The 16,818-nt window shown below is 41.5% G+C and overlaps 1 protein-coding gene across 6 annotated transcripts in view; it reads left to right on the top strand.

Moving 5' to 3' along the window:
• The window catches only part of DMD (dystrophin), a 1,006,632-nt gene extending 991,978 nt beyond the window's left edge, over nt 1-14,654 (top strand). For 5 of the 6 annotated variants that reach the window (XM_010571330.1, XM_010571329.1, XM_010571328.1 and 2 more), the window contains one exon: nt 13,797-14,654. In XM_010571330.1, the coding sequence (XP_010569632.1) occupies nt 13,797-13,894 (98 nt within the window). In that variant the 3' untranslated portion in view covers nt 13,895-14,654. Of the gene's footprint in view, nt 1-7,445; nt 7,478-13,796 lie in introns of all 6 variants that reach the window. The other variant, XM_010571327.1, reaches the window with a different exon arrangement.
• The last annotated feature ends 2,164 nt before the right edge of the window (nt 14,655-16,818 follow it).

The following is a 16,818-nucleotide window of genomic DNA, read 5'->3' as shown; positions in this document are numbered from 1 at the left end:
TCCCGGTGTCTATTGACAGCCTGTTAAGTGGATTTCAGTAGGGGCATAGACTTACCACAGGGTCCCTTGCACAGGTTTCACACACCACCCAGAGGTTCTTCTTTGGTAGATAAATGTGTTAACCATCACGCTCGACTTTCAGTGAGCTCAAGTTTTCTCCATCCTTTGATTTCAAAGCAAGGTCAGCTCTCACTAGGCATCATCTGTGAGCAGTGGAAAAGGAGAAGGCAGTATAAACTGCATAAGATCTCATGCTATAGATCAAAAGATGGAATCGTTTAGAAAGATACTATTGAAGAAAATCTAATACAGTATATTGGTAACTACATTCATCTTCACCTCAACATTATATGAAAAAGGCGTATGTCCAGCCCTCATTTTGCCTAGATATGAATTATGAAAGACAATAGATGAAAAATCTTTCAAATATTGGTATGTAGATTAAAATGGACTTATTTTTAAAGTTGCTGTGTACACAAGGCTGCAACAGACAGTGCTTTCTTATCAGTGACCATCTTTTGTGTAAATATGTTGTATTTAGGAGATCTCGCATAATCGTATGTGTCTAGATGTAAATACCCCATGTGCTAATATATTCACCAAATGCAGTATCTGTAATTTGTGATCATAGCTGATGACACTGACAAACAGTGTTCCTTTTTAAAAACAAGCTGAGTTTTAAGTAAAATAGGACCAATTTACGAAACAACAGTTAATGAGGTATTTGAAATACAGTGGTTCATTTCCTGTGTAGAAATAAGTAGAGCTCAGTCTGTTAGATATCACTCCCTACTGACTGAGAATAGAAAAGGTCTTTAGTTTTATTAGTGAAAAGTACAAAGCTTCATGAATCAAACTGACAGAATATAAAGTTTAGTGGGGAAAAAAAAAGATGTGAAATTGGTAACATCAGTTAATATTTTAATTCCGTAAGTTAAGCTATAACTTCACATTTTCTTTCTGGTGATGCAAAATGTGGTCATTTAAATACAGAGAAAGAATGTATTCCCTTATTTTGTTTCTGCATTCAGTAAGTATGTTAAAAGTGTAGTATGTGATCGCAAGCATCCCCAAAAGAGATTGCAGTTTATATACTTTCCTGCCTGACTAGCAGCCGTAGAGGACAAAAATACTCTCCAGCTGCGTGGAGGGCTGCCAGTAAGGTGGAGGCACAGCCTTTGTTTGACACGTGTCTTCTTCTGTCCTCCTGAGCCAAGCCACGAGAGGAGCTTCTGGTGCAGCAGCCAGGAGCAGACACAGGCCATCAGGCAGAGTCAAGCTTCCCACAGGACTTATCTTCTGCGCCTGACCAAGGCAATGTCGGGCTGAGCCAGAATCTGCCTCTTCCTCTCTCTCTGGCTACACAAAAAGATTAGTCCAGCTGGAAGAAAAGGTCGTTCACTTTTTGGAGAATTGTACTAGGTTTTGGCTAAAGAGATTAGGACCTCGATTAGGTTTCTCTGTTCTTCAGGTATCTTCTGATGCATTTGCACGAATGCCAGGTTTGTATAATTGCTTTTGGTTGGGGTATAGGAGTGGTCAGGGCCTCGGTGAGAAACAGTTTGTCCTACAACAAGTGCAAATGGATTTCCATTCACTGCTTGATATAGAAGGCTACTGACATCATCAATTTTGCTGAGATCTCATGCAGACTTCAGTTATTGGAGTTTTCTTCTACTCCCATTTTAACGATTAAATGATATTCAACTGATACCCACATAAACAAAGCTTACATCCACAGCTAATTTGCCGCAGCCTCGTGTAGACCTTCACTGCGAGATGAAGGATGCTGTGGTCAGTCAGATTCCATGGGTGTCAGGGACGTGACTTAGGATGTACAAGACTGTGGGAAGGAGAAAAGAAAGCAGCGTTGTCTGGTCTCAACAAACCACTGAATCAGGGGCCTTTTTGCTGTTGAGAGATGCAAATCTGTATCTCAGGTTTCCAGGCTGTAATAAAAGATCAAAGTGTAATTGCAAAAGAGTGAAAGCAGTTTAGCAAAGCAGCCTGAGAAGATGGCATAGTGTAAGGATTCAGATGTGGTGCAAGTAATATTTTATTTCATTGCATTACAGGTTCCATTGAATCTCAAGCTATTTGTAGGTATTCAGGAAACAGAACAAGAAGCCCAAACAAGTGATGAGCGCAGATCTATAAAGAATACGTTGTCTTATATTAATTCTTATTAAGTAGAATTAAAAAATTGTCAGATGCAAGAAACTTGGTCATCCCAGTCTGGCATTGAGAAGCATGTTGTGATACAGGAGCTTATGAAATATTATTTGAAAGGTGATTTCAAACTACTTGGGTAAAGTGGCACCACATGTGATGCATAATATCTTTAGGAGTTAAAACTAGAAGGAAGGTGGATTAAATGCCCAAGATTGACTAGTATTAGAAGTTGCTTTGTTTATTTCTATACTAATGCTGTAGAAGGAGAAGTCTGCTACGATATTCATAGACCATGCAATTCCAGAATTGCTGCAGAGGACACAGGGCAGTAATCAAAACCTACCTAGATTGAAAGTGGGGATAACAAAATGAAATCCAGGAAGGGACAAACATCCATACAAATAAGCTGAAATTTATACATGGAATCAATTGAGGAAATCTAGGGATGTATTAAAAGGCCTGGGAAGTTACTGGCAGGACATTAAATGTGTGTTTCCTTTGTGGCCTGTAAAAATAAGCATGTTAAGTTTCAAGCTAAATGTCCAGCTCCAGCATGTCACAACATAGGGAGTGATACGCCTTTTGAATCAGGGACATTATTCTGGGTATCCTATTGCCATTGGAATAACGACAACTTGGAGTGCAGAACAATATGACAAGAGCAAACTGGACTCTGAAGGCTTTGGTTCATGAGAAAAGTTCAGAGGTGAATAAGCAGTGAAGAGAGAAAAAGACTGAATTTCTGTGCTTGGATGCACAGGTGTATAGTCGCACATCACAGGGTACAAATTAAGAACAAAATATTAAGTCTGAATATCATCGATAGCATCTGAAGGGTAAGATTTGCTCAGGTTGGGAAATAGTTTTCTAAAACAAGTAGTAGTTCTTATTTTGGACTTTTGAAACAAGGCAGTAAAATGTAGTAGTAATTAATTGTCCCTCACCTGGAGATGGGTTCATTTTGATTATGAAATTTTCCAAGCTTTTGCTGCGTAGAGTTGCTTTTAAAAGGGTATCGAGGCTTCATAGAATGATTTTGAATCTATTTTAGAGAAGCATATGTTAAACAAATCGCATCATAGACCTTCATAAGCAGATAGATGCAATAACTGGTGTTACTATATACCTTTTGTAGGGGGTTTTTTGTCTCTTCAGTTTAACCTTTTGGCAGTTGGTGGCATTTCCTAAGGAGCAGAGGACCTCCATGCTCCTTGCACAGCTGACTGTTGGTGCTGAAAGCTGTTTCATTTCTGGAGAGGGAAATTCTGCTCAATACCTGATGATCACTGTCCTTAAGGAATTTTTCTTTCCTTTTAATCTGCCAGGTTTCCCATCCATTCCTCTTTTACTCTGCTGCTCCCAGCAAATTCACAACTGCTGCAGCTGCTTCAAACAGCTGCTGTGCTAACTCAAAACAGATGTCAAAGCCAGAGGTCTGACATTTAGTGGAAATCTGCCATTAAATACCACCTCAGTGGTTTATTTGACCCTGCTTGATAATGGGCCACAGAGGAAAACATTTTCACGCTGTATTTGTGCCCAAGCTACTAAATCTCCAGGGAATTAGTTCACAGTTAGAAAGTAAGATTGGCAGGCCAGTATTTTTAAAGCCAAATTCATCTCTCCTGCAGCACTGAGGACAAACAAGTTGCACCACTTCAGGTGGATCTCACGGTGGACCAGGCTGTTTTGCGGTTACAGTTTTGTGGGAAATGCTTTCTATGAATGAAACTCGGAGAGGAATTTAGGGGCAGAAGTTCTTGAGCTGACTGAAGTTGCTGAGAGAGCTTCCCAGGCTTTCAATGCAGAGCCCTTGCTGGTGGATAATGAGGAAGTGGGAGCCAAGAAGTGGTTAGAAATGAGACCGTGATGGTTTAAAAGAGCCAAGAGGCCATGACATCACATGAAAACATTTGGAGAGGGATAGGTACTCACCGTTACGATTTAACATAGTATTGCTTAGTACAGATGTTGTCCTGTGTAGTGAAATTGCAAGACCCCACAGCAATAAATAAATGGCACTAAGAATAGCACCATCTTTTACAAGTTTTGTTTTATTTTTATCTCAGTCACATAAAACCACACCAGACACATTCTTTCCTGTCACTCTTGCATCAGCCAGGCTCTGTCATGAATGGGACTAATGTCCCGAGTGGAACTAGCAACTTTCAGCACTGCGAATAATGCCATTTCTCTTACTCTGACAGCAAAACATCTTAAGGCGCAGACTTTTCTTTTCAGACTTTACTGAATCAGTGGAAGAGTACCCTGGAGTTATTATACTGTAGGGTATTCTGGAAATACTTTTCCAATTGAGCTGCCGTGGCCTCTTTTGCACTGTATCCCCTTCTCTGTGCTATGGTCCTACATCCCACGTCAGTGAGCCCAGATGAGTGAGATCCCTTATCGGTCCCCTGTAGCACAAGAGTACTGAAGTGGCTGAGCTTCTCTGCAGGTTTCTGCTGGGATAGTGATGGGGAGGACTAGATCTTTCATGATTTATAATGCTCAGTCCTGATGTAAACTGAGAATATGTTAATGAATTTAACAAAAACTTCAAGGAACATTTTTTTAAGAAAAAAAGCTGCAGATCCAGATCTCTCCCCTCTGCAGCCCGTCCGTCTCCTGAGTTCAGTGAGAGGGGCAGTGCAGTAGATGCTTCGTGCTCTCTGCTTTGATCTGAATCTGCATAGATGCATGAAGTTTTTATTAGTGCCTCTGCTTTCAGGTTTGATCTGATCACTCTCTGTGTACCTTTGCCTGTGATACAATGTCATGTAGACTTCCAAGAAAGAAAAAGAAAGACTCTTCTATTTTGTAAGGGCAGGAAATCTTGATCTGAGCAGGAATAATAGATAATTAGGCACCCATGGATTGTGTATCAGTGTTTTGATGCCTTATAGAATATAGATTTTTCAGAACTGCGGCAACACAGGCAACCTTCGTCCTCTGCAATTTATGCCAAACCATAGTCCTTGCCTTAAAACTTAGAGACGCACATTCATTCATATGCAAAGAAGAAAAGAAAGTAAAATCCATTAAACCCTTTTTAATCTTCCTCCAAAAGAAATTAGCTGTTACTGTAGCAGTGCTACTCTTGTTGCATTTAACAAATTTTAGGGCTGATTACTCGCCACAGACTTTCCTCACCAGCTGTTTTGTGTGGTGCAGAGCTATCCCAGTTACCTTTAAATACATTCATTTTCAAGCAGAATCCAGTTGTCTCATGTAGATATTTAAATTAGACACTGTATAGCTGCAATTTCAGGTGCTTGTGCAGACAGGTAGGCATTTCTTAAGACCTCCAAAAGGATCCAGTATTTTACATGTAGGCGGTTCCTTCTCTCCTCTTCACCCAAGCTAAACTGTCTTCTATGGGATCTCATTCATGCCCCAGGAGTCTTGCACACCCAGCTGTACCAGGCTGCAGTTTCTTAAAAGTAGACCACCTACTCAAACCTTGGGGCTCTTCCTCAGAAGAAAACCGAAGCATGCAATGGATTTTATATCTTCATTTTCAAGGATTTTCTGTTACATGATGTATATTGGTGAGAGGTTCTCATCTTCCCTCCTGGGAGGCGTTTTTTAGGGAATTCAGGGCCAGAGGAGGTTGCAGGCTGCATAGGCGCTCACGTAAGTCCTAGGGAGTGAGGCAGACCTGCCAGGTGAGGTCCATGGAAGTGCAGGGACACCTCTCCTGGCCATCAGGCTCACTCTGGTGCCTCTGCGCACCTTTATTCTTAGGAACAGAATAAAAACCCGCATGCAGAGCATGACTTCAAACCTATTATTATCATTTCTAATAGTAAGTATGCTGTTGGGGAGAGGGAGAGGGGGAGGAAGGGAGTGAAACTTCCTCTGTTGTGTAAATCATAACCTTTGCTGTCCAGGCTCTTCAGAGGTTGCCCCAGCCGTTTCCATTGCTGGGAGTTTGCAGTTGAGCAGTGGGTCTGACCTGCGGTGGTCAGTGATGCCGTTCTCTTCCTCGGCCCTCTCCTCCTCCTCCCCTTTACCACCTTTGCTCAGCTTTGCTCTGTTGCTGACCCTTGTTCTGCTCCTCGTAAAATACCTGCGAAGCTATTTATTGTCTTCCTTCCCTCCTCCCGCAGGCTGCCATACCTAGAAAAAAACTCGACAGCAATTAGGTTACTGTTATGCTGACCAGTGTGTTCTTCCATATATATCTGTCTCTCTCCCCATTGTCCCATATGTCGTTTACAATTACATTGTTTACAACAGCTCTGGGGCAAAGATCTTCCTCTTTCTTGAACAGCATCTCCCGCAGTGACTTTCTCACCTAAGACTGCAAGTCTGGCAGTACCTGTGCTGGCAGTAATGTGACAGTGGGACGCTGCTTCTGGAGACAGCGAGTGTCTTATCGTCACTGGTTGTGCGATGGGAAGGGGGGTGAGGGGATGTTTCTGCTGTTGATTGACCAGAAACCTGGCTTTCTGGGTTTTAAAAATAAATATGCTATGCTAAGTTTTTGAGAAGGATCGGTGTGATCAAAGTAGGGCTTCCATGAAGGCTCGTCAGGAACATCTTTTCAGCTAAGCCCATTAATGACTCCTCTATTTGGGCAGTACAACTTGAAAGTTATGAGATACTTTCCCTTTTTTCCCCTTTTATTTGAATTTTTTTCTTCCTTTCTCCCTCTGCCCCCTCAGTTTTACCATGCTTGCAGACCAGCTTGTTGGAAACATCTTTTGGAATATATTTATCTTGAATGTGAGCACGTTATATTCCAGTGTACAGCTCTTTTACATGTGTAAACTATATGTGTGTGTGTGTGTGTGTGTACACATACGTGTATATATGAATGTATACCTGTATATATGTATGTAGGCCATAATAAAATGTAAAGCGTCTGGATGAATTAATTTGACTTTGGGGAAACATGATTTTACCACTAATGCTGATTAGTAGAAGTACTCAAATTGAGGAAATTTGGATCCTTGGAAAGTGAATTCAGATGTTCTCTGCCATCCTTACCCTCAACTGAAAGGCCTGTAAGTTGGTTTTAGTAGTTTTCTCCAGTGTTTTTGCTAGGTTAAAACCAAGCCGCAGATTACAGAACTGTTCTTGAATACATCAAGAATCATCAGCGGATTTCAGTGCACTTTCAGTCTTTGTATAAAGCAAATGTGGTTACTTTGTATTAAACTCCTAAATGGAAATTGAAGTGTCTCTTACAGTATAAAATACGTATTCACGTGTGGTTTTTTTCCTTTGTTTTCTGATATTTCTTCCACTTCCTCTCTCTGTTCCTAAAGGAAGAAATGCCCCTGGAAAGCCAGTGAGAGAGGTTAGTGAGATGCAGGCTCACTGCCATGGCTTCTGTTTGTCACAGCTTGCTTTCTGTGCCCAGCATGCGTGTGACGGCAGCACGGGTTTGCTTGGGTTTGGTGAAGGGCAGGGGTGGTTTTATTTTGCTTTGGGTTTTGTTTGATTTTGCTGAGTGCATTCCCCATGTGTGCTCTAACGGTAGCGTACCTCTCAACTTTCAGTGGAGACAGTGTCAGCTCAGGGATTTGCATTTTCTTACATCCTCCCAGAGGTGGAAACTCAGGAATGGGGAGGAGAAAATAATACATTGAAATTAAGCCTCTGTATGATAAATGTGGTCAGCAAATACACTGCGGTCATTGACTTATGTTCTGTTGCTCTTGCGTGTAAGCACAACAGGGAGACCCATGTCTCTTGCTGTTCTGCTTACATACTCACAATTGTATTTACATATATGTGCCAATAAACCAACCATCATCTCCAGTTATTTAATAGTTTTTTTCTTTTTCTTTAGAACAGTGAGAGTTGAGAGGTATAAGAGATTCAGGTGTTTTAATTTCCTGATATACTATTGCAGAATGAAGAATGCTACTAACATTCACCAGCTCCACAGTGTTGTGTTCAGCAATGCAAATGGGTGATGGTTTTCACTGTGCACTTCGGACATGGTTGATTTGATGCAAAATAGATTTTAGAATTTGTACGTCGCTGCTTGTTGATGGAGGAAAATGTTTTGCGCTGTGTTGTCATAGCACCTTTGAAAGTATTTCCAGAGCACCTTGATTTTTCCTCTGTGAAGCTGCTCTTCACTCGCCAACCAGATACGTTTGAAAGATGAATTCCTAGTGAAAATTATTATTAAAGATAAAATATTCAGAGACTGCCTGAGTGCAATTGCAAGTAGCTGTGAAATGACCTTTCCCGCACAGAAGACGTTTGCTGTGGGTGAGGCAGAAATTGAAGGGTGACCCGGTTTGCAAACTTCTGCTGGTGCGGAGACGGGGGCTCATGGAATCACACTGCGTTGGGGATTTGAGCAGAGCTGTTGGGAACCCCCAGTCACTGTCAGGCTACCCTGGGTAAGCCAGGAATTGTTTTAATGCAGTGCCTTGAAATACGGTGGTTCTCTGCATTGGCGGGAGGAGCTGGCACAGGTCCAGCCACTTTGAGGTGTAAGGTCGTTAGTGCAGGTTAAGTCTGTCCTCAAATGGCAGTTTCTCTCATATGGATCAAAAAAGGGTGCTTGGGATGTCATTGACAGATTGCACCAGTTCAGAAATTTTACAGAAATTATTTCCTATTCAGCCCTGCATGTTCTTGGCTCATACAGTCTGAGAATTGTTCTCCAGTTCAGCAAAACAGGTTATCGATTTCCACTATCATCATTCATATTTATGCATCTTATTCAGAAAAAGCTTCTGCTGCTGAGGGCATATTTGATACAATTAATTAAAAAAAAAAAAAAAAAAAAAGAGCATGTCCTACCTGATCAGATTCTAGCAGCTTAACCCTAAAAAAATTACTTCAATGAATCACTCACAGCTTTCCAGTTGTATTTGTGCTTGCTGACGGTTTCAGAGGGGGCTTGTTAAATTGCAGAGCTGAATATAAAATGCAGTTCTCCACTTGCTTATGAAGTGTATGAGCTAAAGTATAGAACAGCTTTTGCGTTATGTGTGAATCCATTTGTGCAAAGGCAGATCGTGCGGTTTTAAACCCACTCAGCCAGGTTTTGATCCCATTACTCACATTAGGTATTGTCTTCGTGTGTAATCCCATGGATTTCGTGGCATTACTCAATATGAATAAGGGTATCAAAATCTAGGCCACCAACAGGAAGGATTTTTCTTTTGTCAGGGAAGGGTTAGAAATCTGTGCTGCTAAAAAAGGCACTGCATTGTGTTGGGGTTTCTTAATTTACTTTCTATGCACTCTTTCGAGTCTGAATGCTCCACATTTATTTCTTTGACAAGGTGTAGTAGAAGATTGGTATTTAGTTACTGCGCCCTCACCCAAGGGCCCAAATTCCAGTAGAGCCTCTACAGCAAATTCAGCAGATGTGAAACGCATCATTCTGTATGTGACCAGAAGTGATGTAGTTAGTGTCTGCAGAAATAGGTATCTTCTGCTTTCAAAGCAAATGCATCTCTGTTAATATTCCCTCCATTTTATAAGTCTAAATTAATACTGTCCATGTCCATTTTGAGCTTTATTGCTGCATTTCAAAGTGTGTGCTAGTTTTTTTCCTTAAACGGTAGCATCTTTCAACTGTTCAGTGCCTCAAGCATGGAGAAAATTTTTTCAGCTTCAAAGTTTAAAAAAAAAGAAAGAAGGGAATTGATGCCTTCTTTGATGACATTACTTTAAAAATACAAATCATAATGAGTGTAAAGCTAGGATTAATATTTTTATAACTGCTTTTGGGACAGTATTTTTCTCATTTGCTTCTTAAATAAAAATGTTGATGTCCTACGTTTCAGTCTTAGAGAGGGCAAGTAAGCAAGTATTCGGCAGAAGCAGCAGAGCTATATAGAAACAGTGAATTTGAGCTCTTATTTAGGTAACAGGCATTATAGACGAGGCTGCATTCATTACATATACGGTACCAGGAAATTATTGCGTACATTGTCCTCAGCTATTTGCAGTCTTGATTGACCTAGCTGTTACTCGGATGTGCAAGAGAGGCAAAAAAGCGTGCTGGCCATGCAGTGACCCCCAGCTGAGGGTTCTCCAGTTGAGTGGCTGGAGCACAGCAATATTGCCCACTCTTCTGGCCCGTCCTCCCATCCCGTGACTGTCCCAGAGACTGCAGTCCCCAGGCTGTTGGCACTTTACAGTCCAGCTATTAACATAAACTGCAATCAGCAGTGGTTTATGGTCACGCTCTGAGCTGTAAACTCGGGTGGCTCAGGAGGAGACAATATGATTGTTCTGTTTTTCTGCCGAGGAAATTTAAGACCTGTGCTAGAGAGGTAGCGTGGATGATGTGGGCGAGAGGGACTCGTATCTCCTTAATCACCCCAGCATGCCCCTGTGCAGCTTCTGTGGAGGGAGATCGGATTCGAAGCATGGTTATTTCAAAAATAAGGCAGCAATTAACAGAGAAAAGAAGAAAAGACTAGCAGACATTCCTGTAATTTTTATGTATTGAAAGAATAACTAGGGATCCCTGGATGCATAAGGTCATCTTGGCCCATGTTTAGTTGCCTGACAATTTAGCAGTTTGTACCTACAGTGGCATACTTCTGAAAGACTTTTTTTTATATTTTTGTTTGAAGTTATTCTTTCTAGACCTAGCCCCTTTCTATGAAACCAGCTTGCCTTTGTTACCTTTACAGCTCTGTATCTGACAGAACAAAATATTATTAACGAATACTGATTTTATCTGAAGATGGGCTTTAGCAGTTTGAGTTGCTCTAAGTCCATGGAAAGGTGACCACTCTCCCCGAGCTGGGAACGAGTGGTGTTGGAGTCCCTGAAGAGCCCTGCAGTCTCATCGTTGTTTCTAGAAACAGCAGATCGCAATGAATCTGAACGAGACGCTGCGATCCCACAGGCAGCCGTGCCTCTCACGGCTGCCTAGCCAGTTACGACTCTCACCACCGCCCTGTCTCGTGTCTGTAGGTTGCTGCAGGTGAGGAAGAAGAGGAGTATTTAAAGGCTAGAGATTTCTTGAAAGTAGTTTGCAGGGTCAGGATGTTTGTGGGGATGCTGCAGGTCACTCCGGTTATACCAGGGTTATTCCAATAAAACCTTGCTAGCACACGCTACAGATGTATCTGAGCCATGTCGGAGTTTCAGCTAAGTAGAGCAAACCAGTGGCAGTTACTTTTCCGTTTACTTAAGCATCTCCCATCTAAAATATGGTCTTGCTTTCATATGGCTTTGTCAAATTTTCACTTTCCATGGTGTAATTTGCTGGATTGATCTCAGCCTGCATAGTGCCAGTGAGAGAGATTATCCCTTCCTTACATCTAAAATAAATGTAGTAGCATACATTTGCTTTAAAGTAAACTATGTTTTGACCAAACCTTGGCAGGAATTTTTCATGCTCTGTTACTTCATGTGCTCATGAGCAAATAAAAGTTTTTGCTTAGGGTGGATAGGATGGCTATACATTAGTGATTTATGGATGGAATTGCTGATCGATGCATCTGTTTCTCTGTGCATTCGTGCAATTAGCAAAATCACCAGATTAGAACCAAGTATTTCTTTGTATCAATATCTGGCAAACTGTGCCATGCACAGCACAGCTCACTGTCGAAGCTTGTTGAGTAGTTATCATTTACGTACGGCCTAGTTTTGTGTAATGAATGCTACATTAAAAAAAAAAAAAGACCACCTTTAAAAAACTAGTATTTGAATGTAAAAGGTGGTAGTAGTTCCCCAGAAGAAACAAACTTCTCTGGATATTTCTCAGGTCATTTTTTGTCTGTTCAATAAATGCAGATGAATATTAACTAATGTCACTCCAAGCTCCTATGTACTGTAGAAACGTCAGCAGCACATGACTACCATAGTATCTGAACATTTGGAAGAGGATGGTGAGTTTGATTTGCCCCACAGGGAAGGTTCATTCCTGTTGTCGGAGAAGACAGTTGTGTCAGGAGGGACACCCACCGTGTAGGTGGGCAATGGTAACAGTCGGGGTCCAGCACATTACAGGTAGGGACTGCATGAAAGGTGTATCCTGGGTACCCTGGTCATGTCCTTTCTTCATTTGGGTGCTCCTTCCTCAAGGACCATGGCAAGCACTCGTCACCCAGGCTAATGCAAAACACTCCTGGGAAGCAGGGCTGTGGGCAGAGGGCATCGCACCCCCGTGTTTTCTAGACAGATATTCTATCGCAGGTACTCTCAGGGAGTAAATCAAACCCCTCAGGCTGTAGCAATATACAGTTTTGTTGAGTAATACTTCCCCTGTTACATACTTTCAGTTGCTGGCACTCAGCAGCTTGGAGACTTCTTGAGTTGGAGGTCACATGCACTTCTTTGCATCTAAATAAATCTTTCTTCAGTGACTATTTTCTAACTCCTTTTTTAACTCATTTATGTGTTTGGCCTCAACATCAGCCTGTGGCGATGAGTTCAGTAATACAATTATGTGCTGTGTGGAGTATAATTTCCTTCTGCTTGTTTTCAGACCTTCTGTCTGCTCGCTCCTCCTTGTCCTTGCAAGAAATCTTGAACACTAGTCCCTGGTTGGGATGCTCATCTTGTAGGGTGCCTAGATCTTTGTCATATTCCCTCTCTTCACTCATGTTTATTCAGGGAGGAGACTCCAGATGGGATTCAGTTGTTTAAACCATGACGTCTCTGTCGTTTGCGATGCCAGAAGGTATTTGATAGTCTTAGAAGGCTGCAGTTCTGACACAGGACTCGCAGGAGACCCACACTCTTCTGAACAGCAGCCAGAGACCAGGCAGGGTATGCCAAGTGCCTAAACTGGCAACTTTTGGCAATTTCATCTCCCTCCCTTCGAGTCTGTTGAGTCTCTAGTTGTGTTGAAGCCGTTTCTTACTGCTGATCAGCGTTGCTACCTTTCCTTTCCATTTGCAGCGGTGGTAAAATGAGTGTGAGAAGTTACAGGTTTCATCTCCAGAACTGTAGTCTGCGTTTATTTATCAGTTCTGTGTAGGAGGACCACGTGTTTTGGTTATACCATCTTCGGACTTCACAGTGGTTACGGGTGAGGAGAAATGCGCAAGTGAACCACTGGGTAGTAGTCACTTCATAATTGTGGTATCTTTATTTCTGCTGGACTGCTGTCTGAAAAGCAAAGGCTATTTTAAAAATGATTGAATAAACTGCAGCCATTTAGTTTGGTCATCATTTTAGCTATCTGTGCAGGTATCCTGCTGGGAGCTCTTGAGTTTAGTGATTTAATTAATTACTGCTGATCTGTTTGTTTCTGTTTTTCTCCTTGATAGAACATTGAATGGTCACACACTTGCAGCACCAGTTGGAAACTTTTCTGTGATGTCAATGGATTTAATCATTGCTTTTGGTGAACATTCGTAATGATACAGCTTCATCACTACGGGGGGGTTTTTGGAACACGAACGTGCTGGCTTATTGTCAACATAGTTTACCGTAGCCATTCAAGCCAGTATTGCTGTTAAGTGTTCTGCAAAACTGGCAACTTTTGCTAACGACAACGTATTAGACTCATCTAGGAGACTTCTGGAAAGAGTACTCTCCGGTGTACTCCACTGGGGACAGCGGCGAGCGGTACATGGGGAGCAATGTATCTGTGCTCGGCCTTTTCTGTAAAATGTTCCTACCAACCTGCTGCTGTGTCTTCTTCGTTTAATTTGCTCTTTGACTTTCTTTTTCAGGCCACAATGTAGGGAGCCTTTTCCACATGGCAGGAGACTTGGGAAGAGCGATGGAAACCTTAGTGACAGTGATGACCGACGACAAGGTGTTAGAATAGCAAGATGTGTTTTACAACTTCAGGCGTCCCGCATGGTTTTTATAATATTCATACTACAAAGAGGATTAGACTGTAAGAGTTTACAAGAAAACAAATCTATATTTTTGTGAAGGGTAGTGGTACTATACTGTAGATTTCAGTAGTTTCCTAAGTCTGTTACTGTTTTGTTAACAATGGCAGGTTTTACACGTCTATGCAATTGTACAAAAATTATAAGAAAACTACATGTAAAATCTTGATAGCTAAATAACTTGCCATTTCTTTATATGGAACGCATTTTGGGTTGTTTAAAAAAAATTTATAACAGTTATAATGAAAGATTGTAAACTAAAGTGTGCTTTATAAAAATAATTGTTTATAGAAACCCCCTTAAAAAAAACACACAAAAAAAAATTACTGAGGCAGTGCATTTGTTTAGTATCATTTCAGCTCTGTAACTGCATCAAAGAGATTCATGTCCTGTGTTCTTTTCCTTGCCTATCAAAAAGAAAAAAAAAAAAGTATTTCCTGCAGCGACATCAAAACAGCCAACTTACATTTCTCATTGGTTTTGTCTGACTAGGGCTGGTTTAAAAAAAAGAAAAAAGTCTCCTGAACTTCCAAAAAAGGTAGTTATTTCACCTCTTTCCAATAAAATTAAGAATTACATGAATCACACAGCTAGTTTGCAATAATTAAATGAAAGAGCACATTACAAGACAGAGCCTGCAAAAAAATAATGAAAAAAAAAAAAAAAAAAAACCCAGAAGAAGGAAGGAAAGGAAAGAGTTTAATGACCATCCTATGCGCCAGCGTTTCCTCTGCTGACTAAATGCTATTAGTAAAGGAACGTAGAGATTGCCTTACGGGATTAAACCTTTGGACCTTGGTGTCCGGTCCCCCGCTGGCCGCGGCCAGCAGGCAGTGCTTCAGCGGGAGCTGGGCGCAGCTCTTCCCCCTCCGCTGCCACCGCTCGCGTCACCTTTGCTGCAGAGGAGAGAAAAAAGGGAGAAGTTCCCTCCTGCCCCTGCGGGATCAGCTTCTGACCCACAGCACAAGTAGGTGTTACAAGTAGGTTACTCACAGAGCAGCTCCACTCGTCCAGCTCCCGGTGCTGGTAATGAGCGTGAAGCTCTTCGATCCTCTGGAAAATAAAACCAGAGCTTTCCAGAATCCATGTCTCAGCCTGCTACAGCAGCCGGTCCCAAGGAGCTGCAACGCTGCCAGCAACCTTTGGGAAAGGCTGTAGAAGAGTTACTGCTGTTCTTGCGCGCGTCTGGTGATCAGGTGAAGGTAGCCACACTGCTCCATGAGGTATTTATCACCAAAACAAAGGCCCTGGTCCTTTCTCCTTCTCCATTTCTCTCTACAAGTAATCCCGCACAATTAACAATAGCGTGAGAAAGACAGGAACTGGTAGCGAAACAGATTAGCCGGCTTGACTGCAGCTCATGAGAGGTAGGTTTGGGTATGAGGTGCTGTCAGCAAAAGCTTTACCACTTCATTTTCTTAACCAGCTTTTAATTTTACCTTAGAATACGTAGAAACCACCATCTGACTTTATATTGCAAGAGTACAAAATCTGTTACCTCTTCTTGTATGAAGTGTAATTAAACTTGGGAAAGATTTTATTTTGAATGCTAGTTAACATTGAACATGGCTAGTCATGCTATTTCTACCTCACTTTGGTTTTGTGGTGTTCCTGACAATTACGTACAGATAATGTTACATCATCACCACGTGTCCATTGTGTGACCAGGTCTCATCGTTTAAATAATACCAACAACGATAATCATTTACAAAAAAATAAGTACAATCCCCCCAAACCTCTGCTTTCCTAATAAAAAGCTTTTTTAACACTTTATTACAATAGGAACCCTTGGTATTTCTCATGGTCTTTTTTATCAGAAGGTTTAAATTGAGATCTGAGAAAGAGATGGGTTTCTTCTTTTTTTTTCCCCCTTATACGTTAAACTTTCTCTTCAGAAAAAAAATGGAGGAAAAATGGATTGCACGGTTGTTTTCATCAGGGTTTTGTTTTGTTTGTTTTACTTTCTAGATCTTAGTTTTGGAGTGAGTCTGTCAAAAAATATTTAAAAAGTTGAGAGCTTTATCGCTGCTTTTTTAAGCGTAATTTGGGAATTATTTCATATTCCTTATAATGACAAAGTATTAAACTGTAAAACATAATCAGTGTAGTTGAATACATAAATACCATATGGCATGTTATTTCATTGTTACTCAGTACTGGTTTATTACTTGGATATCATAATATATTGTGTTTTAACACCAACACTGTAACATTTACTAATTATTTTTATAAACTTCTGTTTTACTGCATTTTTTCACAACATACCAAATTTCACCAAATATATGCCTTACTATTGTATTATATACTGCTTTACTGTGTATATCAATAAAGCACGCAATTATGTTATAAAAGGTGCAGTATTTTCTGTTGAGGTTCAGTAGGCACCCACTCCATCTCCTCTCCGGCGATCCTGGCCTTAGGCGCCCACCCAGCGCCCCGTACTGCCAAACCCCCTTGTTAGTGACGTCTGGGGACCCCGCGCTCTTTGAAGGGAGCCTCGCATCAGATTGATCTTCGCTGATCAATCCCGCGCTTGATGGTCTCCTTCCCACCAGGCGTGATGCTAGCAAACCCCTCTCCTCCGGGTTTTGGGAAGTGTACGTTCCCGTCGGAGAGGCTGATCACACGCGTCCCGTCTCGCATCTAAGAAGCATGCGTCGGTTTTGATTTCACTAGGAATTTGTTTCAGCTCAGAGCAAGCCTATCAACTCGTTAGAAAGTGCCATAAATCTGCGCAAGAAGAATGGGGCTGCTGAGACCAACTAAGATGTAACGCTTCCGTACGTGAATCCCCGTAAGCTGATAATGCCGCTTACCAGCTAGGGAGGAGGATTACGGCACACATTGAGTAGCT

Source organism: Haliaeetus leucocephalus, unplaced genomic scaffold (assembly GCF_000737465.1).
Source record: "Haliaeetus leucocephalus isolate CR32 unplaced genomic scaffold, Haliaeetus_leucocephalus-4.0 Scaffold317, whole genome shotgun sequence".
In the NCBI taxonomy this organism is placed as follows: Eukaryota; Metazoa; Chordata; class Aves; order Accipitriformes; family Accipitridae; genus Haliaeetus; species Haliaeetus leucocephalus.
The sequence above is the reverse complement of the archived record's forward strand: the minus strand, read 5'-3'. Positions and strand labels throughout refer to the sequence as shown.